Genomic DNA, 24,352 nt, shown 5'->3' with positions numbered 1-24,352 from the left:
TGACTTTATCGGGAGTTAATACAGCTATAATACCATTCCATAGTTCCATCTCATCAAGCAGTATTGTATAATTCCTACCACAATCAGGTTCAGAACATTCTTTTCCTTCTTGAACTCCTTGATATCAGCTCCCTTCTACCTCACCGCTGTACCCCGTATCCCCCAGAAACCCTTATTCTGTTTGCTGTCAATCTGAGTTTCATATACCAAAAACAGACAAACATATAATAAAATTTCAAGATGGTCACCCCCAATGACATACTACATCTGATATAAACCCCAATATGAACAAACAAAAAGCAAAAAATACAGAAAATGTTGAAAACCAGAGCAGGTGTAGCATGCATCCAAGGGGAGAGGAACTGACAGTTTTAACCCTTCAAGTCAGGTTTGTCATTTTGATCTTCTGTAGTCATCTCTCCAAAGCACTGTTTGGTGACCAGTTTCTCCCCATCCCTCCATTGTGGACAGAGGGCAATCACCGGAGGCTTGTTCCTATATATCCCACAAACATATCTTGTGCTTCCACTGTCTTCCATAGGCTTCTGCAAAACAAAATCTCACGGTTTAGTCTCTGATACAATTCCCTCATTCAGCTGTGAATTCTGTGGGTTACAATCCTTTGGTCACTTATGTTCATGTGCTTCTTCCATATGGACTTATTTGACATCTCACTTAGACAGCTGCTTATTTGGAAACAAATCTTCAGGACCCCAGACACTTTTATCTAGATGGAAGGACACTATTGAATGTCTTCACCTCCCTTTGCTACAGCATATTCATATCTTCTGTGTGCCTTTCCTGAGGGCAAATATGGAGAACCCGGCCTTTTTGGTGCTCCTTGAGGATCCAGGCAAGGTGCCGTGGAACACTGGTGCAGCGAATGCTGCATCTTCAAGGTGCATAGCACGCTCCAGAGTTTGCTTCAGTGAAATCTGATTCGGTAAACCCACAGGTGAACTGGGCTTTACCTCAGACACACTTGAACCTGATGACTTAAGACGGAAAATTCATGGTTTCTGAGGAAGCAAACGACAACTGTACGAAGATTGCTGAACTGTTGGTAGGCAGACAACCATGGTTTTACTACATCAATGCTCCATATGATGTGTTAAAATTCATATTATTTCTACAAACCTGTGACTAACATTCACAGTGAATACTATTTTAAATTTTATACCCCATTTGAGGTATACTTCACATTATTGGAAAATTAAAAAGAAGAAAAGGAAAAATAAATAATTTTTTGTTTTGAGGTAGAGAAAAAGAAGTGCAAATTTTAATTTTTGTTAATAGCATTAACATTAGTGGGAAAACAATACAAAAATTAGGGTTTTTTTTAAAAAAGCAAATGTCTATCACCTTTTCTGTTTAATTATCAACTGTCTCCCCAAAACTTTCTTCAAGTCCCCTATCACCTCCTTATTTCTCAGACTATAAATTAAGGGGTTCAACATAGGAGTTATGAGAACATCAAAAACAAAGAGATGCTGGTCTACCTCTGGAGGAAGAGAGGCGCCTGGGGTCATGTAGATAATCATGGCTGGACCAAAGTAGAGGCTTACCACACCGAGGTGAGAGGAGCAGGTGGCCAGAGCTTTGTTCTTGCCCTCAGGGGAGTTCATGTGGAGAACAGTGAGGAAATGAGGATGTAGGAAGTCAGGATGAGCCCAAAAGGAATAAGAAGAAAAACAATGCCTGACACCAATATTACTTTCTCATACGTGGAAGTGTCCTCACAAGACAGCTTCAGAAGGGCTATGACTTCACAATAGAAATGGTGAATCTTCCTGGAGTCACAGATAGAAAAGTGCATGGCATACATGGTGTGCATCAGAGAGACAAGAACCCCTGCAGCCCAGGAGCTGGCAGCCATTTGCAGACAGACCCTGGGGGTCATGAAGACTGCGTATCTCAGGGGGCTACAGATGACCACATATCAGTCGAAGGCCATGAGGGTCAGGAGAACACACTCGGCAACTCCCAGCATCAAGTAAAGGAAGATCTGGACTCCACAGCCAATGTGAGAGATGCTTCTGTGTCCTGAGAAGAAGTCAGCCACCACCTTGGGGACCGTGGTGGAGATGAGCGTCAGGTCCATGAGGGAGAGCTGGCTGAGCAGGAAGTACATGGGGGTGTGCAGGTGGGTACCAGCCCAGATCAGCAACATCAGGATGGAGTTCCCAGTGAGGGCCACCATGAGAATCAGGAGGACAAGGGCAACAAGGAAACCAGGATGCTGGGAGTCAGCGAAGAGGCCTAGCAGAGTGAAGTCTGGGCTGGCGGAAAAGTTCCTTCGCCCCATAGCTCAGGTTACTGGCTGTAACCGGAGGGGCACTGCAGAAGGAAACAAGAACGAGAACTCCTTACTTTCCCTAGAAATGCATCACTGCTATAAATCACTTTCTCAAACTTAATGTTTACTAATTAAGTGATTCCAAATTTTCAACATATTTGGAAAGCTTCATGGCATGGTTTCTAGATCCATTGTTAGGGGACTCATAGGAGCAACCGTGTGTGTGATTTTAGGACCATATTCCTCAGGGCCCTGAAGGTGACTTGCACTGGCTCTTATGGTCCACATGATACAGTCGTCAAAGTAGATTCATCAGAGACTTTACAGTTTTGGTTTTGGAAATTACAGTGTCACTTTTTGGGTAGCAGACATCAATTTGGAACTGATTAGTTCTACCAAAGCTGCCATCTTGTTACTTTCTTCCCTGCAAAATAAACCAACTGGAGTGAATCTTTCTTTAGCATTCCTTATCACTTCATCTTATGTGTTGGTTTGTTTTTTCTTTGATATGTCATTAAACGATTCCTTAGGGATGATGCAAGAGTAATTTAGGAGAAAGATTTATGACACTAAAAGGGAATTGGTGTAGAATTAGGAATATCTTTATTTGTAGAACCTTAATAGAATTTTTTTTTGCTGTTTGATAGCTGTCACTGAGTCAGCCCCGGACTCATGGTGACCACATGCCTACTAGCACAAAGGCTGCCATGATTTGTGCCCTCCTCGTGCCTGACTGCGGGGCAGATCATTACTGTCCATAGGGCTTTCACTGAATGATATTTGGAAGAAGATCATCAAGATTTTATTCTTATTCTGCTTTGCCTGGAAGCTCACTGAGATCTGCTCAGCATCATTGCAACACAGCCACCACTGACAGATGGGTGGTGGCTGCACATGACCTGCACTTGCCCGGGATGACAGCTACGTCTAATGCACGGAAGATGGGGATTCTCCCACGGGACCACCAATGTCCTCCCTGTGTTGTTACCATGTCTTTTCAGAAATATGGTTCTTGAGAATTTGTAACTCATACAGCAATTATATATAGCACAGATGGAAAACCAACGTGAAAAAATAGGCTATTGAGTAATCTGCATTAAAAAATAGAGCACTGAATATCTGTAAGATTCTGATCAGTCTTTAGTTGTAAACTAGATACATGGTATTGAATATTCAGCTGTCACCCTTTTCTCTGATCACCTTGGAGGAACGTAATTGGAGCAATTAAGACAGAAAAGAACTATTGAAGAAGGCATTCTGCAGGATAGTTTGGTACAGATTTGTAAAACATTGCTTACTCTACTAAATCCTTGCAATTATTTAACATATTAAAGATTCTGGAAAATCTGGTACTTAAAATATTCTCTGTTTTAAAGCTAGAATTCTCTACTGCTTGAAATGAAGCTTGTTTCTCCCCACCACACTAATTAATACTCTGGATCTTTTATTAGTTATTTATTTTTGTTGTTGTTAACGTGAACACAGTGCCCCACTATCACGAATTATGCAGTCAAGTTTCCCACATTTGAGGAAATTACAGGCGTTAGCACATCTGGAGTGCTATCAATAAGCCTCGCCCTGGGAAAGCCATCAAAGTGATCATGGGCTCACCCCTGCCAGGCAAGTATTGGATCTTTTATTTTTACTGGAACATTATTTTGGAAATGTTGAGTTAAACTTACTGAATTTCAGTATTTGACAAAAGGTGGATTTTGCTCAGGAATTTATAAGTTAAATGTGATTGTTCTTTTTATTTTAGAAATTCTAAACTTAATGATGAAATTTTTAAATGTGATTTTTCCAGATTATTCACACTTACTCATTGAAGTGGGCTTGGCTAGTCCTAGAATGAAACAAATGAAGCAAAACAACCTGTATTCTAAAAAGAGTGAACTGTCCAACCCAAAACAATGAGGAATAAATAAGCACAAAATGAACCTTTTAAAGCTTTTTTGTTGGTGTCTTGATATTTTAATTGCTCTGCCTTTAAAATAAATACTAATTGTCTTTAAATATAAATTATAAGAAGTACAACAATTATTAAATTGAGTAAAATAAATGCGTAATTTTATTTTAAATTGCTGCCAATTATGTGGAAGGATGTTGAGGAAAAGAGAAGGTGAGATAATAAAGTGTAAGAAGGAAATGTGGAACAAAGACCAGCAGCAATAGAGTCGCCAGTGAAGGGGTGTGAGGAAAGAGAAATCACATTGTCCCACTCTCTTCTTTAATGGTCTGTCTTTGGCATCCTTCCTTCACCACTACTGTTAGCAGTCTTCATGCACTCACCTCTGTTTTATGTTCCTTCACACTCTTTAGCATGACCTGAAATCATATGAAACATACATTTGCATGTAAATATGCCTATTGTCTGTCTTGCCCATAAGAATGTAGGTTCCACATGGGCAAAGAATTGGTTTACCACTGTGTCCTTGGCACTCAGAGGGTGACATATAACAGTATCCAGTCTGTGGTTATTGAACAACTGAGTGGGAAAATGATAAGGGAGCATGCAAATTCAATGTGTCTGGAGAGAGTGGGTAAAAGAGAGAACAGAGACCATGGGCTCTGAACCAAATATATTATTATAGAAATCACTTTGATCCTATGTACCTGTTTCTTACTCAGATGTTTTACACTTAAGAAACCGTTTGCATGTTGGCAAGTGCTACTGAAATTCCCAGGGCTATGTTAATCTCTGTTCTCAACTCCAGCTTGTATCCTCTGCAAACACCTGAAGTCTTGCAACTCAGCTAGAAGATACAAGACTTTGTATGGCCTGAAGGTGGCTAGTGCAAATGGAGACTTCAACTATTCCAACTCTGGAACTGGTGGCCACTCACTGTAAGATTTGTCAGTGTGAAGATTGAAACGAGTGATTTTCAGAGATATTTTCCATGTGTCAAGCAGAGCAAATGAGCTCAGTTCACTCACAGAAGAGTAAGTGGGAAGAGAATTTTATGTACTGTTGACCTGGAACATTAGTGGTCTCTGTAAGTATATGTTGGATTTAAAAGTTCAAATATTAATTGAGCATAACTTACTGAATATTAATATACCGTCAACATTTAAAATACTCTGACTCTTATAGAATAATCAGAGATGCTTAATTTTGAATCTTGGCTTGGCTAGACCCTCTTTCCAGAGTCTAGATAATACCAACAATTTCTCTACAACCCATCTGGAGGAAGCAAAGAGTTAATCTATGTTTATACACAATTTGCTCTTTTTTTTTGCTTCATTTGACTAGTACTAGTACTTGTTATTGACTAGAATCTGAACATTTCAGCACCATTATGAACTGTGTATGTGAGCATGTTATGTGGATAAGACAGATGATCTTTCTATAATGATCAAATATAATCTGTCCATGGGATCTGAGCATCCACTTAATTATCATTCATTTTCTCCACTCCCAATGATGTTTGTAACAGAGATGTGGACGCTTGTATCTAAATCACTTGGAGGACATTACCAAATCGAAAGGAGTCCTGGTGATACGCAGTGGTTAGCAGAAGGTCAGTGGGAGAAAGGACCTGGGTGTCTTCTCTCAGAGTTAAGAACGTCTGTGGGAAATTCTGCTTTGTTGCTGGAAGTAAAAAATGACATGACTGCACACAAATATAATAACCTCAAAAACCCACAATGAATACAGAGCAGTAGGGAATTTTTCAAACTCATGTACGCCTGAGCATGAGTCTGGAAACAATGGCTATTGCCTCTCAGTACCTTGTCATTGGGTGTCAGTCCAGTCTTGTTAGCTCGTGGGTGCGAGTCTGATTTGTCTACACTTCCTTTTGTTTTCTGGAGCTCATCAAGTGAGGGATTAGGCTCTGTGTGTCATGAAAAACCTCTACTGCTCATGATCTTGGCAATGTTGACACTGCCAGTTCACCTTAGACCAGAGTATCTCTGATAGTAAAGACGATGAAGCACAGAATAAATATACACGACTGCCAAGTGAGAGACAATGTGGGTTCTCTGGGGAGTGTGCTGGCTCAAGCCAGCTTTGAGAAGTGTCAAAAGGCCAAGCTGAAATTCAGCGGGGAGAAAGTCACACTCAGGCCTGCTGTTCAGCGGTGTGGTGGCTGAAGAAAGCTAGGCTTGAACCCACACTGGAGTTTTACTTACTGTGAGACTATGGCCATATGGTTATACTTCCGGAGTTTCTGGTTCTTCATATACGAATTATAAATTATCACAGGTCTTCCTCACAGGGCTGTTGTGGAGGATATAGTAAATGATGTATGTGTATATGTGAACAACATACTTGACCTAATATATAATTGTTGCATCATCAGAAGATAAATGTAGCAAAAATAGCTAATATTGATTTATTCTAACTTAACCATGAAAAGAACATTTCAAGATCTAGCTTGAGGTATGACACCGTTAGTTATTGGATAGTATTTCTATGGCTATAAGGTAAATAATATGAATATTATTCAAATTTATGTACCAAATACTAATAACAAAGTTGAAAAAATGAAGTTTTTACTAATGTCTACATGGTAAAATTGATCAAACGAGCAGTCACTGTGTATTGATAATGCCCATTAGGGATAATGTCCAGGGATGAATGGAGAAATAAACTTGGTCCATACACACAGTAGAATAATATGCAATATTAAAGATTAACAATGAATCTTCAAAACACGTAACATGAATAAACCTGGAGAACATTATGTTAAGTAAAATTAGTCAACTACAGAAAGACAAGGAAGATTAATTGGTGCTTACCAGGAACGGGATGGGAAGGGAAGTCATGTGCTCAAAGGTAGACAGTAGTTAAGTTGGGTGAAGTGGAAGGCAATGCACAATAAGATGGAGATTAGGAAAAATGATAGAGGCAGGGAAGTTTGTAAGAATTTAAAGAAAATAGAAGCAAATAATGTTACATACACAATCCTGCAATAGTGGTGATCTTTAGATAGATGCTTGGGTAAAAAAAGCAGACTGAACAGTGTATTTGGATACTTTACATTACTACAAATAGATCCATGCATGTGGTGGAGGAACAGGGGGCAATGTTATGAAAAATCTTAGATATAGCGAAATATTTAAAAGGAATGCGTTAATGGGCCTGCAGGATCAAGGGCATAGTCTCAGGGCTGCCATGGTCAATGAGTATAAAACAGTTCACATGACAGTGTCCTAACTCCTACCATTGCCAGTAGTGACGGGGGTCTTGAAAGCTCATGTGAAGTCATAGAAGGTGCACCTGTTGTTCTCTCCCAGTTCCCTGAGACAGAGACACGCACTGCCACCAAGCAGATGGTGATGCCCAGCAACCCTGAAGGACAGGCTACAACTGCCCTCTGAGTTTTCATAGTAACTTTCATAAATAATTTGAAGATCTATATTTTTCTTCTTCAAATTATTCCGTAAGGATTTCAGGGCACATTTGAATATATAGAAGTCAATGGATAATTCATGTTAAATGTTTTAGAGGTGAGGTTGAGCCCCAGTATCTTTATAAGTTTTAAGAGCTTCTGTGGTCAGGTAGTGAGGTTGTGCCACATTATAAAAGAATATCGTTTTAATTTTAATAAGGACGTTTCAACGATAACAAACTTATTTTTGGTTTCAGAATATTTACACCTACATTTATTATACAAAACTCACTACCTTTCAATTGATTATGACCATAGTGACCCTTTAAGATGGAATGGAGCCTCTCTTGTTGGTTGGTGAGGCCGTAAACCATCACGGGAGTAGAAAGTCTCATCTTCCTCTTGCAGAGTGGTTAATAGGCTTGAATAACTGACCTTGTGGTTAACAGTCAAATGCATAACCCACTGCACCAGCAGGGGTATTTATTTATTGCATAAGAACTTCTATTTCTTCCCCTTTTTAATATTACAAATTGTAACTGCCTGCCATTAGGTTTCTAATAAAGGTGAACTAATAATTGGAAAAGATTCTAAGTTCATGTAATTTGCACTAACTATATCTTTGGATCAAGATGCATCATGTGAAGTCTAACTTGATCCAAATTCTTAGTAGAGCACAAACTACTTTAAATGAAGCCAACATACACTCCCTTTAGCTCAGCAAAGCTGACACTACAACAAATATCCTTACTTCCATGGGGCAGCAGAGTGAAGAGTGTGATATGACTTATGTTGTGTATCTAAAAACTAGAGCTGATAGGTGGAAACTGGTACTATTTTTGGAATCAACTGGAAAAATATACTCAGAACAAGTCTAACATTTGACGCACCAACATGTTTATTGGTTAGTGCCGAACTTAAGATCCAAAGGCAGCATTCACTGAAGGATCATGTGCGGAGGATTAAGAAAGAGGGAGGAATGGGAAGAGCAAACACTAGGAGGAAGTGGGAAAAGCAACAGTCCATGGAGAGGCTTGCCATGGAAGAGCTCAGAGACAATATGCGTGAATTGTTGGATGTAAACATGATGATCTTCTTGTAAACTTCATTTAGCTTACAATAAACAGCAAGAAAAAAAACCCCAATACAAATCTGTATTGACAATTACTAGTGATTGGAATGTGAACACTGGAAACAAAGAAAAAAGCTCAGCAGTTGGAAAACATGGTTTTGATGATATAGCTATGACACTGGAGATCTCATAGTAAAGTTTTGCAAGATCAGTCATAAGAAAAGGCCCCTCGTGTCATAGTGGATTAGTGTTAGACTACAATCTACAAATTCAGCAGTTACTGAGATTGTAAATCTCAGAAACCCTAAGGAGGAGCTCTATTTTCTCTTAGATGGTTACATTGAGTGAAAATTCATTTGATGGCTGTAAGGTGGTAGCTTCCTAGTGCTGTACCTGCTTTGGAGTGTCCAGGGTCCTTCGTTAGGATAACCAAAGGACAGAGTCACAGACCACAAATGGCTAGGAGAAGCAAAGTTTATTCAGAAAGGAAAGAAAAGCACCCAGCACAGCAGGTAGAGCTTTGAGTGTCTAGAGGCTTGTATCAGATGCGGGGGCTGGGTCGCCAGTTATGAATGGACCAATCCTGGGTCTGGTCACATTGCTCAGATTCAATCATTAACCTCATTATGTTCTGTCCATGCTGGGGTCTTGCATGAATAAGGACAAAGTAGTAAACAGGTAATGGGTCACCAAAGAGAGTCATGAGATCTGCTGATTTTTTAGTTTAAAATCAGCCTAGAGGTATGTTGCCTGCTGATTTAAAATTATCCTAGGCTGTTGAAACTATCTCTCCAGACTTCCTGCCACTTCCAAAGTTTCCAGCTGGGACTTTTTTTCTTCTATCTGCTTAGAGCTTTCTGTCTCCTATCTCTCAAATATATATATATATATATATATATATATATATATATATATATATATATATATATATATATATATATATATATATATATATATATATATATGATCACAAATGTTGACTATACATGTTGATTTTGCCATTGAAATACACAGGCATCAAAACAATTATATTTGTGGAAAGATAGAAGGTCAATGTCATCAGAGATTAACCAGGGTCAGATATGGCACAGATGGTAGATTACTTAGTACCAGTTCAATACGCAGAGGAAGGCAATTCAAACAAGTCAACGTGAACCAAAGTACAACCAAGAGTATATGCAACCTGAATTTAAAGACCATCTCAAACAATGGATTCGATGCATTGAACACTAATGATTAAAGACAAGACAGATTGAGGGCTGGCAAGAAAGACATCACAGGTGAAGAAACCAAACATACGACACATGAAGAAACTAAACAGCTGTGAAAAAGATGGGAAAGAATGAAAAGCCCACGAGAAGTGAGAGGAGACTGAAGTTTTCTCTCAAATGTAGAGTAGTTGTGGTAAAAGAAAAGACTAAATTGATAATGGGTTCCTGTGGTTAGGGCAGGGGAGCTTAGAGGGAAAGGGGAGTTAATAACACATAGTACAGGAAATAATTGTTCAATGTTCTGAAATGAATTGTGGTGATAATAATTGTCCAACTCTTCTTTACATGGTTGTACTTACAATACTATGATATATGGTTTATGCCCCAATAAAATTATTTTTAATTGTTATACTTAAACAACAAAACAAAAAAGAAAGGATGAAATAAAATAGCTGAGTAGAAGTTTTCAAAGGGTACTGTGAGAAGACTAAGATTTTTAAAACATCATTTTATTGGGGTTCAGAGGTACTATGTTTGGCACACGAATTAAAAGGTTGGTGGTGAAAACTCATTTGTATGTGGGAGAAAGATGTGCTCTTCTAAAAAAATGACCTTGTTTTGAACAATGAACAATTCACAGCACTCCTCTGACCCGAAATGGAATCTCTGTATTTTGTACGCTTACATCCTTGAAAGCTGTGTGAAGCAGTTTGGGTCTGCCCTATAGGATCAGAATGAATGGCTTTTTGTTTTTAATCATTCAACTCTTTTCTCCTGCATCTTAAAATTTATTAAAGTTTATTAGTCATCTGATGTATACCGCAATGAAAACCATACCGACTGGCCTTGAGTTGTTTCTTGCCGTATTGTCAGAGTCTTCAGGTCAGTAGCCATAAGGACAACAGTAGAAAACACAGCCTGGCCCTGTGCCTTTCGCACAGCTTCCCTATATGTAAACAGAGCAATGCTGTGTCATTTGCGTGTATTGTTAGGTACCATTGGATTGGTTCTGATGCATAGCGACCCTGTGTACAGCAGAACAAAATATCCCCGGGTCCCCACTGTCCTCCAAATGGTTTCTATACTGAAGTCCATTGTTTCAGCCACTGTGTCCATCCATCTTCTTCAGCATCTTCCTCTTTGTTGCTGCCCTTGCACTTTGCCAAGCATGAAACCCTTCTCCAAGACAGATTTGTAGCCCACAGTAACCTCCATAGTCTTCAATAGCAGCTAATACAAATGTAGCAATTCTTCTTTAGATTTCTTTATTTAATATCCAGCTTTCACATGCATATGATGTTATTGAAATTATCATGACTTGGGTTGGGCCTAGGGTTAGGCCTACTTATCCAGTAGATTAACCAGACACCATACATTTTTTTATTTATTCCCTGCTGCTTTCATGAGCATTAATTGGAAATTTAAGCAGCAAAATACTTGACAACTTCAATATTTTCTCCATTTATCATGGTTACCTGTTGGTTTAGTTGTGACAATGTTTGTTTTCTTTACTTTGAGTTGTAATCCAAACTGAAGGCTATAATCTTTGATGTTCATCAGCAAGTGCTTCAAGTCCTCCTCACTTTCAGCAAGTCAGGTTGTTTCATCTGATTATTGAAGGTTGCTAATAGGCCTTACCCTAATGATAATGGCATATTATTCTTCATATAATCTGGTTTCTCTGGTTATTTGCTCAGCACACAGTTTGAATTTTTATAGTGAGAGGACAAAACCCTGACACACACCTTCCTGGATTGTAAACCATGCAGGTTTTAGAACTGGTCCTGTTAGAATAAAGGAACAGCAACTTGTTGTAGGGGTTACACTTTGAACTGCGGTCCTGAAGGTCCAAATTCCAAACCACCGGCCAATCTGTGGGAGAACAACTGGACTTTCGACTCCTTTCTACCCTGTAGGATAGAGTGGCTATGGATCAGAATGGACTCAATAGCAGTGAACTTTTGAGACTGTACTGCCAGAATGCACTCAAAATATGACTGAGAAAGAGCTGCTTTCTCAACACAGAGAAAACTTTTGAAGTAAAACCTTTCAAACCTACATTAGTTGATGGGGCACAACTCAAAAGGAAAAGAAACAGCTTCAAACATCTATTAATCATTGGAATTTAGAATGCATGAAGTATGAATCTAGGGAATTTTAAAGTTTTCAAAATGAAATGATTGCATAAAGATAGCTATCCTAGGAATTAGTGAGCTGAACGGGACTGGTATTGGACATTTTGAATCAGACACTTTGAAATTGATCAAAGATGCACTCAAGAAGCATTGATAATTATTGGTGATAGTAATACAGAAGCTATAAACAAAGAGGAAGGAAAAATAAATATGAAAAATATGACCTTGATGGTAGAAATGAAGCTGGAAATCATATGATGGAATTTTTCAAGACCAATACCTTTTTTACCACAAATACATATAGAAAGGATAGACTAATCTTTCTCCCATGAAGTAGCTGGTGGCTTTGACTGACAGCCTTGTGGTTGTACAAGGCTTACCTGACAACAGGACTCCCATTTGAAGCATAAGTGTAATATATTATCGCTGTAAGACTAAAACATTACCATCTGGTTAAAATAAGAGCGAACTAATGTGAGCATCTTTTCTCTTTTTCTCTCCTCCTCATTTTTGCCAACCACCGTATTGCTAAAATTGGTGGTGGGCAATGGTAATGGACTTGAAGTTCTTATCAATGGACATCAGTGACTACAGTGTTCAGTATGTATTCCACATCAATATAAAGAACATAAAAATCCTCACAACTAGACCAATAAGCAACAGCATAATAAATGGAGAAAATCCTTGCATTGAAATGCTCAAGAATTTCCTTTTGCTTGGACCCACAATCAATGCTCATGGAAACAGCAGTTAGGAAATTAAATGTCCTAATGCACTGGACAAATCTATTACAAAAAAATCACTTTAAGAGCTGGCCTAGTGATAATGAACCAATCATCACCTACTCGAGGTAAGTATAATGTAGGTCACCTGGCCAGAGGGCACCTCAGGACAGCTGGGATCAAATGGTAGGGGGTGGGGGCTTGCAGCCTGCTGAGTTGGTGCCATGCTCATCTGGGGTGAGGTTCCCTGGCAGCCCTGTCAGAGGGATGAGGCTTACTGATGGGAGGGGCAGAGCAGGAGAGGGGAGAGGGAATGTTCAAGTCTGGAAGAACATAGGTGCATGTCTGTAGGTGAAGGGGAAGGAGGGCTGACCCCCAGGTGGGGGAAGGGGAGTCTGAGTATGCCCTTGCATCACTGGGTCGACGGTCTTTAGTGGCATGCAGGGGGAGGGCAGAATTGACCTTGAGCTTCAGGGGGTATTCCTCGAACCCCCGCCGAGTGCCTTACAACACTGGGACTCTCAATCCTGGATCTTTGGGGTGAATGTCATGCTCCAGAGGCTGCATTGGTGAGACCCCAAATGGGAACTCCAGCGCGGAGCTGGGCTTTATCCCAGACACACCTGTAGTGTGAGGACTTAAGCCGGCACACGCACGGTGTCTGAGGTAGAAGAAGAAAGCAGTACGAAGACTGTGCGCTGTGGTTTGAGAACAAACAAGGATCTCGCTGCATCCACGCTCTGTACGCTGTATTAAGACACGTATTATCCTGGAAATCCTGTGATGGCCAGGCGCTTATATTCTGCTTATGCCTATTTATATTAGGATGCATCTCAGCGGCGCATCACCAGTGGGGCTCAGCCTCTTGAAACTGTTATTTGTTGCCTTATTCTTCAGTAAATGAAACTCAGGGATGTTGAGCCTACAGGGAAAGAACTATAACACAGGTCTGGGGGAAGGGTGATACAGAGGGCTGGGTGATGCCAAGAAGTCTAGGGAGAAAAAGTATGTTTTGTAAAATGTGTGATTATGGAAGAAATTGCACAATTGTGAAGGGCTCAGGGGGACAGTGAGAGCCTGAGGTAGTTAGTTTATTGTGCCAATCTGGCCAGTAAACACATGTGGGGTTAATTGAAGGGAGGAGGGATAAATGACTCAGTGAGCCTTGCCTTTCTAGTTCTCAGGTCTCTTGCTTTCTGATGGTCGGACAAGGGTGCAGCTGCCTTAGCCAGTTCCCTGTTTCAGCTGGCAAGGCTCACTTCCTGCAAGACACCCCTGAGGAGAAGCCACAAGGACCTACCCCGATGCAGTGCTGGGTGCTGGAGCAGCCTTGTGGAGACCCCTGCCAGCACTGAGATGTTCACATGTTCACTGATTTGGATTTCCTCCTGCAGTCGGCATCATTGCATGTGTTTTGTGAGATGGAGGAGGACTTTGTGGATTGGTGTTGGACATATGGGTTAATGGGTTACTGTTGGACTTGTGGACTTGGCCAGCACTGAGTACGGATATTTTCTTGATGCGCACTTCGCTTTTATATAAAATTCTTTCTTATACATGGGTTTCTGTGGATTTGTTTCTCTAAAGCACCCAGACTCTCACAGAGCACAAAACCCATCTGCGGCGTGTCTGGTCAGATTGAGCCAATGGCAGATCTGCCCTAGAGGCAGGAGTCGCCTGCCTATCAGGCAAAGAACACTGTCACCTTGATTAGGCAGGATCAAAGCCACTACTTGGCCAGTTGATCACCATATAGACAGGACCTGAATTTGTGCAGCGCGCAAGTAGCTCTTACTGATTGCAAGACAGAAATTTCTTCCCTGGCTTTTCAATTGTTGTTCGGGGTCTTTTCCTTTTCTCACATAGTATTTTTGTCTGTATACTGTTATGTTGAATGCAATATTTTGTATTGTTTTCTGTTGTGTCTCCCAGTTGTGAAGCACCCGGAGGGGTGGATGTACAATGAGAATAATGGAGACAAGGGGATACTGGGAATTCAGGGGTGGAGGGGTAGATGATAAGGGGGGGAGGGCATTTCAGGAGTAACTAATGAAGAATGGAGAGGGAGACTACTAGATCAGAGTCTGATTGCATAATGTGTCTTCAAGACAATTTGACCACGGGGGAGGGGAAATGTTCTAAAATTGATGTGGGGCTGATTCTACAATTCTCTGTGACATGATTGAATGATTGGACTATTGAATTATATGACATGTAAATTACTTGGGAATAAAACTGCTGGGGGAAAAACAAAAAGAAGATATTTTAAAAGAAAATTTAATTATCCTTAAAAAATCTCTGAAAAAACAAAAAAAATCTCTGAAAAATGTTAAAAAAGTAAAGATGCCATTTTGAGGACTACTGTGCTCCTGACTCAAACCATGGTGTTTGCAGTCATCTCACATTCATGCTAAACTGGAGAAAAAAAGACTGAGGAATAATTGGTGCTTTTGAATTATGGTGTTGGCCAAGAAGGTGTAGTAATATATCGTGCCCTGACAGAGGCATGAGCCATTCCCTGTTAGAAGAGGAACAACCACAGGGTCTTTAGAAATGAGAATGACAAGACTTCATCTCATGATCATTCTTGTTAGAGCGTCATCAAAAAAGAGTAAATGCTTCAAGGAAATGGATTCACGGTTGCCTGCAAAAAAGGGGCTGAAACATAATAGTGATTTTGAGGATGGGGCAAGATCAGGCACTTTTTTTAAACATCATAGGTTTACTATTATATAATTTGACATCCCATTACAAGAATGCCACTAGAGCATGACTAGAAATTCAGAGTTGATTTGTTTATTGGAAAACTAGTTACCTGTCACAGTTACAGTACCATAACTGAAGGTCAAATTTCTCATGAGTGACTAAGAGTAAAAGAAAACACCTGCACATATTGGAAATATATATAAATGGTGATTAAAATTATATTTGTTTCTAAACATATACATAAATCATTTTGTTCCAGCATGGTAAACCAGAAAAGCAAAGCAACCAAACAAACAAGAGGTTTACTATAAGCAGCCAGATCTCTAGCCATGAGGGCAAGAATTATTCAAAGAGAGGAGGAAGTAAAGCACAAAAAGCCCCGCATTGTTGCTACTCTGTGTGACTCCGGTCAAGTGAGGCCCAAACACCCTGTTCTTCATGGCCCTCAAATGAAAGCCTCTTTCTAAAATCACAAATGTCCAAGTCAGCGACTGCAATGTAAACCTACAACTGAGAGCACAGAGGAATGATTGCTCTCCACCACAATTACTGCCCTTCAAATATGACCAATAAATTGAATAAATAACAATAATAATCCTCTTCTAAAATTTCTGATTTGCCTTTTTATTCTAGAAGAAAGTGGGTTTTTGTAGCTTTAAATTAAAGCTAATTTCAATACATATTCATATGAAAGTGACTATAACAGCACTTTATGATATATAAAAATAAAGGCCCATTTGGCATGCCTAGAAGGAAGCCCTAACAGAGTGTGTTCTCTCACACCCGTGTTGAGAGGAGTCTGTGCTCCGGGTGTGAGATCCCTGTATCCATGTAACATAGCACTTACTTCCTGCCTCCATTCCCACAGGGTTTTCAGTGCTTTATTTACCCTAGCTGATTTACTCCTCTTAGCACTTCTAGGAAGTTATTTTTTAATTACTGTTTCATTTTTTCAGATCATCAGAAGAAATTTTGCAATCTTATTTGCTTTGCACAATGGGTATGAATTCAGAAGGAGTGTGTGGGGGTGGGGTGGGGGCAGAAAAAGTGTGGAGCCAAGTCAAAGAAGTTAGGTTTACTCTTTGCATCTCATGAAATATAACACCAACGACTATTGCAGGTGTTTGGCTTAATTTAAAGTAGTCTTAGATAATTCATGGTGGTTGAGACTAATTTACTGTCAATTGAAAATCCTGGTCTTTAAAGCCCACCTGGAGGTTGTGAGTTCTCCTAGTGCTCAGAAAAACAACCAATACCTTTTTTTCCCACAGGTGTGTTCAGGCACATGCATGTAACTGTAATGTGGGCATTTTTAGGTAAAGTGACATCATTATTTAAAAGGGAATGGTGTGTGTTCAGAATTTTGCATCTGGTTCTTGTGATGGTGCCTTGAGGCCAGAACTAAGTTAGCACAGTTTTATTCGTGTGTATTTCTACTAAACCAGGGGGTGGAAGCACAAGCCGCTAATGTTTCTGTGAGTCTCATGACCAAATCTGTAAAACCATAAAGGCTTCATAAAACAAAGGAAATTAATTTGCCAACCTGAGATCATAATCAGGTACAGATTTTCAACTTTCCCTGGGGACATCTACTGATGATTATAGTCTTCAAAGCTGTTATGACGTCCTTGTTTCTCAGACTATAGATGAGAGGGTTAAGCATTGGGGTCAAGATGGCGTTAAACATAAAGAGGGACTGGTTTAATTTGGGAGTCTTAGAGGAACCTGGCCTCATGTAGACCAATATGGCGGGGCCGAAGTACAGGCTCACCACACAGAGGTGGGAAGAGCAGGTGGTGAGAGCTTTGTTCCTGCCCTCTGGGGAGTTCATGCGGAGTACAGCGAGGACGATGAGGGTGTAGGAGGTCAGAATGAGACTCAGTGGAATAAGGACCACCAAAAAGCTCGAGACGACCACTGATTTCACATAGGCTGAAATGTCCTCACAAGTCAGCTTCAGGAGGGCCATGCCTTCACACAAAAAATGAGGAATCTTTCGTGGGCGACAAATTGGGAAGTGCATGGCATAGGCTGTATGGATCAGGGAAGTAACTGCTCCTCCTACCCAGGAGCCAATGACCATTTGTGTACAGATTGTGTGACTCATGATGACTGAATATCGCAGAGGGTTACAGATGGCAACGTAGCGGTCATAGGACATGAGGGTCAACAAGAGGCACTCAGCAATCCCCAGGGTTAAGCTTAAGAAGATCTGGGTTCCACAGCCAATCTGAGATATGGTTCTCTTCCCTGAGAAGAAGTTTGTGACCATTTTGGGGACAGAAGTTGAGATCAAGGCCAAGTCAATGAGAGAGAGCTGACTGAGCAGGAAGTACATGGGGGAGTGGAGTCGAGAATCCAACCCGATGAGAAGAATGAGAACAGAGTTGCCCATCACAGCCACCAAGTAGACCAGAAGAATGATGCAGATGAGGACCACAAGATGACTCAGTTCAGGCCAGAGCCCCAGAAGGATGAAGTCTGTGGTGAGAGTCTCATTATCTATTTCCATGGCTGACCATCTTCACCTTAACGCAAGTGCAAAAACATTGTTCTGTCAGATGACGTTATTGTATAACTGGTCTACCTTCACTCCCATGACTCCTTTGAATTTATTCTTCCCATCTTTCTTTGTTGTGGTCTTAATACTCTGAATAATTTTTTAGCATAAAAAATTTTCATGGATCAATTATTAAACTTATATATTTACTGTTGCAAACAGCCATCATGGACTAATTCATTAATCATATACTTAATTAATCATTAAATTCATATAAATTTTGCTGCAAATTGCAAACTAAGAACTTACATATATTCTAATACCCTATTAATAAGCATTTCATCTGATGAAAATTTACCATATGTATTTATTAATGAACCAATCCAATTATTACCTGAGGTAACTTAAAGGAACAAGTGCAGTAGATATGTCATAAAAATTTTATATTTCGTGAGAATAACATTCTTCCTTGGTCTTGTGAAGCTTTGGGCATACTGGGGGAGGTTTTTTTTTATCATAGGAGGTGTAGAGGCCTGAGGAGAGAAATGCATTCTTAGAACTGAGTGTTCAGACTACTTGTCCATTGGTTCTTGCTCTGATCACAATGACAGCTGCCCTACACCACAAGGACAAAACCATGACATGAGCATTCAGAGACCTGACAAGTTCTATGACTACCAGTTTCACACAAGTTGCTTTTTTCTGTTTGAACTCGAAACCAGTGATTCATGTAACCCGAGGTTCTAATTGATGCTGTAGATTCATAAGATTGTGAGATGCTTAAAACGAAACACACACACACACACACACACACACACACAACAGTGGATGGAGGAGCAACCATTTCATTTTGTTTTAATTGTGAATGTGTTATTACCCACTTTCAAAGACTCTGATGAAATGTCTTCACTTTCATGGTTTTCCCAGTTAGACTTAACTTCTCCACTTCTCTTCTCCTATGTTTATCATCTGTGAAGTTGTTTGTAGCACTCTGCTTTATATCATAATTGCTTGTGAACTAAAATCTCATCCTTGACCCCTATAGTTTATTAATCCTCACAGAAAAGGAGTTCTACCTGTTTCGTTTATAAATATAGAACCCCCATTCAAGACTGTCTAGTCTGGGTCATCAGGGGACAGATAGTCAATTACTGTGCTATGAGTTGACATGTTTATAGATCTATATATTTCAAAAGATTAATACCATATTTTATATAAAGAACACATGCCTTCTGTGTTTCTTTGCCAATGCTCTTTCCCTCTAGAAGGCATTTTCATAAATGTCCTATGAAAACTTTTTTACAACAATAGTTGGAAACAATAGCACTTGGAAGGTGCATATTCTTGGCATGAACTATCAAGATATAATGAACGATAAGGTTCATGAAATCAAACCACTGCAAAATTACCCAAACTTGTTTTATGAAAAAAAAAATCATGTGGGGATGCTTGTCAAAAATATTTTAATGTACTCCTGTACCCGATTCTTGACCTACAGAATGAGTCTTCAGGTGATTTTTATAAGCAGATAAACTAAAACCAAATCAAACTCACTGCCATTAACTCTATGCAGATTCATATAATCATACAAGTTAAGAAAAATGCAGGAAATGAGACTCAGAGACTAAGCGGCTTGCTGTATGTCATGCAATAGAAGAGGCAAAAAGTGAATAACTTTGATGTGTCTTTTGATCTACATATGGTACTTTATTATAAATTATTCCTGAAAAATAAAGAAGCTACTATTTTCCATTGGTTTCTTCCCCTTTTACAGGATACATAAATAATTATGCATTCTCAAAGAGTATACAGACATCTAATAATATTTCTGATATTTATGGGCTATTATGTGAATTCAAAATTCTGTGTTAACGTATTTGTGTATTCATTCTCTGTTTTTTTCCAGACTCATTTTACTCATGTACTCAGTTACTTTTACTCTACACCCATATTGAGGCGTGCATCAATGTCAAACTCTAGTCTAGAACATAAAGATTCAGCGATAAGTAGAAACATACCTCTCACTTTAGTAATTTTAAGGCAAAAGGCATGCCATTAATTCAATAAAATGCCAGATTTGTTACTGTAAAGGCTTGTCCTACAACTGCAAGGCAGCAAGGCAAGTCTTCATAGTACAGGTGACAATTAATTGTTTCTTAAGTGATGAGTATGTATTTCTGGTCAGCGTGGGCATTCCCGCTGGTAGGAGTGTCTTGTATGATGAAGGAGGGAATAGCATAGAGATGGGAAATGGAGTGAATTGACATGTTTGTGGCTCACAATTTCTGCAGCAAATGGGGAGGAAGTAAGCAGCCTTGGAAGTAACTGCTATATTGGGTGGGAATGGGGGCCAATGCACATTGCTATGCTGATTGCTATGCTGAAAAGAGAAGGGGGCCAATGGCTTTAATAGCAGTTTTAGGAGGCCAACTTTCAGCCAACACTTGGGACACTACAGATGTTCAGTGCATGTTCATGACTTCCTGACTTTCATGTCAGGTGCACTGATCGATGCAATTCATGCATGCACTGCGGTGACTGGTGAGGATCTGTAGTATACTTCTCTGTGAACATATTATGTAGCCAAGTTCTGGTTTGTCTCACAGTCCTAGAGACCGTATTTCACATAGCTTTTGGACAAAACACAAGTGATTGGTGCCTTGTTCAGAGAATTGTACTTCATGCAACTGAAACAGTCATGATAACTTTACGTTTTCCGATTGCGTGTATGCATGTGTATGTGTGTGTGTGCACGCGCGCATGTGCGTGTGTCGGTATAATGAGAACCAGCTAGCAATAATCTTGGTCACTTTCCCTACTTAATCCATTTCAATAAAGTCACTATAACTCCTGTTTGGGTCTTTCCTTCTCAGATGGTTTCCTCCGCCCACCTCAGCTACTCAGGGTTCTAGACTATTTTTATAATGGTCAAAATGTGATCCCAGCAATGGACCAGTGACGCTTATTAATCTGATATTGAACCTGGTGCTTGGTGTGTTGGCGTGGCATTCCAGACTCGCAAGGGCAAAGCCTTCAGGACATTGCAAAGGCCTCCAGTGCCAGCATGACAAGCACCAGAGTCAAAGTCGTGGGAAAATGCGGCTCCTTCTCGGCTGCTTCCATGCTGATCTGCGTGTGAGCAGCCACCTACTCAATCTACCAATCAGATGGAGCCCAGACAGCAACCTCTGCTTTTTACTTTCCCCCAATTTCTCTGTTTTATGTCAATTCATATTTTGAAATTTACTTAACTTCATGCCTTTCGGTTTTCATTTTCTTCACCCTCTTGTTATCATCTTTTCTTCTCATTCCAAAATTGACTCTTACACACACCTTGACTTCTTCTCTGTAATTATAGGCTCGGTTATATAGGCCTGGTATATAGGCCTGCCATAGTCTGCTCAGAGTCAAGCACAGAACCTGTTTATGTTTTTCTGGTTTTAATGATTTTAGTCAACCAATCAGTATTCAACTTAGAAGGAAAAATGGTGAAAACCCTGAAATATATAATATATGGACACAGGGATATATATATATATATATATATATATATATATATATATATATATATATATATATATATATATATCAATATCACATGGATCCGTTTCTACTCAAAGAGAACCACAGATTTGTTTGTCATTGTTCAATGTAAGATTTAGTAGCCAAGACATTTTGGGGATATTAACTCCAAACATGGTAATATTTGCTCAGCATTTAAAGTATTTTAGTTACAGCGATTGGATTTACTACTTTGTCCACTGAAATTCATCTAAAATTATTTTGTACAGCTCACAAGGGTAGAGCCTTAACAACAAAATAATACTAGCATCAATAATAATAATGATGATAATTGTTTAATCATCAAATGCTAATTCTTTATATGAATTGTTATGTAATTATATAATTGTCTGTGATAATGAATTGCCTCCCCATTTTACTGAAACTTAGAGGAATTGTAATATTTCCCTAAGGTATAGAAGTCACAAGGTGATCCTCAGCAGTCTGATTATAGTGCCTCAGTTTACACAAATTATGTTTCCCAAAATTATATTAGAATTTAAAAGATACAATTTTTTGAATTCCAGTAAATATCTATTTAGATGAGGCTAGAATTTTAACGGTTGACTCTCAAAAATCAGACACCTGTAGGAATTCTTCAGGAACTCATAATGCCTCGACGTCATGTACTACGCACATGTTTCAGAGAATACAGGCACCTCTTCACTCACCACAATCCTTGTTTGAATCTCTCCTTTGTATCTCTGCTTCCTCCAGATCCTCCTCCTTGAAGATGGCAGATAAGAGAACCAGGTAGAAAAACACACATCTCCCTCCTACTATCTTTCTAGAATTGATTAATAAGCATGGCCTGATCGCTGTTGGTTCACCTGAAAATAAACATGCTGCTTATTATTATGTCCTCCTAGCTTTATGAAACATCCTAATGTATTGCATTCTCTCCCTTGAAATAACCAGGAGAGCATGGAGATGGGACAATGATGGGGACACACGGTGGGGAGACATGGGGGAATGGAGCCTAACAGATCAGCAATTGGAGTAAAGCCGAGCCACAGAGCCCCTGAGGAGCCCCAAGAATGGACTTCGGGTGAGGAGGTTCAGCCTCCATATCTCCCTCAGGATCAGGGGAGAGGGTCCCATGGGGACCAAAAAACAGACCTGGGCCTATCTAGGCTATTTTTTATTTTTTCTCTTTCTCATCTTTTTCTCTTCCCTTTTCTTTCTTCAACCATAGGTTTTCTTATTGTTTGGACTTGGACATGGATGGTTTGCCTAATTATATGGGTTGGACCATGGGAGGGAAACCCAGGGAGAAGGCAATGGGCCAGTGGCCCGGGAAGATAGAGAGGGAAGAAGATAGTGGGGAGATGGGTGTGGTAAGTGGACAGTGCCAGGAACAGGGGAATAACAAGGGAAGTGGAACCAGCATCTAGGAGAGGGTAGAGAGCCTGTAAGTATTAGAGCAACACCAAGCTAGTGGAGAGGAAGCACTGAGAGGAAGAAGAAGGGATTAAGTGATGGTGGGGCAGGAGGTGGCAAAAGGAAACAGAGGCAAGCTCTAGGAAGCAAAGGCATAGATAGGGAGATTAACTGGTGTACACTTATGCAAATGCATAAATCCATAACAATGGTGGTATGGACCTGTATACATATATTTATAAGGCAATACACTGAAGCTGCAGATGGGCCTTGCGCTTCTGCTCATACCTCCCAATACAAGAACACTGTTTTAAGAAATTGGCAAAATGACAGTTTTAAGAAATTGGCATTCTCTCTCCACTCCTGCCCCACCTCACACACACACACACACACACACACACAAACACACACACACCCTCACACACGATCACTGAAGACAAAATGGATGCATAAGCAGATGTGGATAAGACAAAGGATGGTGTCCGGCTTTAAAAGATACAGAGTCTGGGGTCTTAAAGGCTTGACGGTAAACAAACGGCCATCCAGCCATGAAGCAACAAGCCCACATGGAAGAAGCACACCAGCCAGTGCAACTGTGAGCTGTCAAGACTGGGCAATGGGCATCACTGGAAACAGGCATCAGAAGATTCACAACAAACAGTAAACAAATAAACAAAATTGCATTGGTGAGAATTGAGGGGGGTTGGAGTGGAGAACCAAAGCCCATCTATGGACAATGGAGCATCCCCCACACAGAGGAGTTGCAAGGAGGGGATGAGTCAATCAGGGCACACTAAAGGGTCACACAGTACACCTCTGTTCTCTGGAGGCTTCCTCAACTCCAGCTATCACGACCTCAGTGCCGCCTCCCAATCTAGACTAGATGGGAGCATGTACATAGGTATAGGCATGTACATAGGTATAAGGAACACACGGAACCCAGAAACAGGAATGGGAATAGAGATACCAAAAGGTAGGGGGAAGTGAGAGAGGGGGGGAGTGAAGGGGCCACTCATTGCAATGAATGGTACATAACTACACAACCCCAGTCGGGGAAGAACCACAGAAACCAGAGGAGAAGGAAGATGGCAGTCAGAGTGAGAATTGAAAATAATTAACAATCTACAATCTATCAGGGGCCCTTCGGGTTGGAGGGTGTAGGAGGGAGGGCAAAAAGGAGAAGCTAATCCCAGGGCTTAATGGAAAGTAAATGTCTAGAAAAGAGTGATAGAATGTGTGTACATATATGTCAGATAAAATCGATGTATTCTTTGTAATAAGAGTTGTAAGAATCCTCCAAAAAATGATTTAAAAAAAAGAGCAGGAGAGCATTTAGGCACAGACGCTCAGCACCGAGTGGCAGCCATCCAGTCCTTGCCGTCTGTGATTACAGCCTTGCCTGTGCTCAAGTTCAAAGCAGCCTCAGCAATCCTAAA

General features: G+C 40.1%; 1 protein-coding gene, 1 non-coding gene and 1 pseudogene across 2 annotated transcripts; all 3 read right to left on the bottom strand.

Annotated features, from left to right (window-relative positions):
- Positions 1–1,358: 1,358 nt before the first annotated feature.
- Positions 1,359–2,305, bottom strand: LOC142440324 (olfactory receptor 2M2-like; annotated as a pseudogene).
- Positions 2,306–3,760: 1,455 nt separating this feature from the next.
- LOC142441791 (U1 spliceosomal RNA) lies at positions 3,761–3,924 on the bottom strand. Its single transcript, XR_012783127.1, has one exon. It is a non-coding gene; the product is annotated as a U1 spliceosomal RNA (small nuclear RNA).
- Positions 3,925–17,030: 13,106 nt separating this feature from the next.
- LOC142440323 (olfactory receptor 2AJ1-like) lies at positions 17,031–17,987 on the bottom strand. The gene has a single exon (XM_075542792.1). It carries the CDS (start codon positions 17,985–17,987, stop codon positions 17,031–17,033), a length of 957 nt encoding a protein of 318 aa, XP_075398907.1.
- Positions 17,988–24,352: the final 6,365 nt, after the last annotated feature.

The sequence above is a fragment of the Tenrec ecaudatus genome, chromosome 2 (genome assembly GCF_050624435.1).
Source record: "Tenrec ecaudatus isolate mTenEca1 chromosome 2, mTenEca1.hap1, whole genome shotgun sequence".
Taxonomy (NCBI): domain Eukaryota; kingdom Metazoa; phylum Chordata; class Mammalia; order Afrosoricida; family Tenrecidae; genus Tenrec; species Tenrec ecaudatus.
Note: the sequence above shows the minus strand (reverse complement) of the source record. Positions and strands in the feature narration are given on the sequence as shown.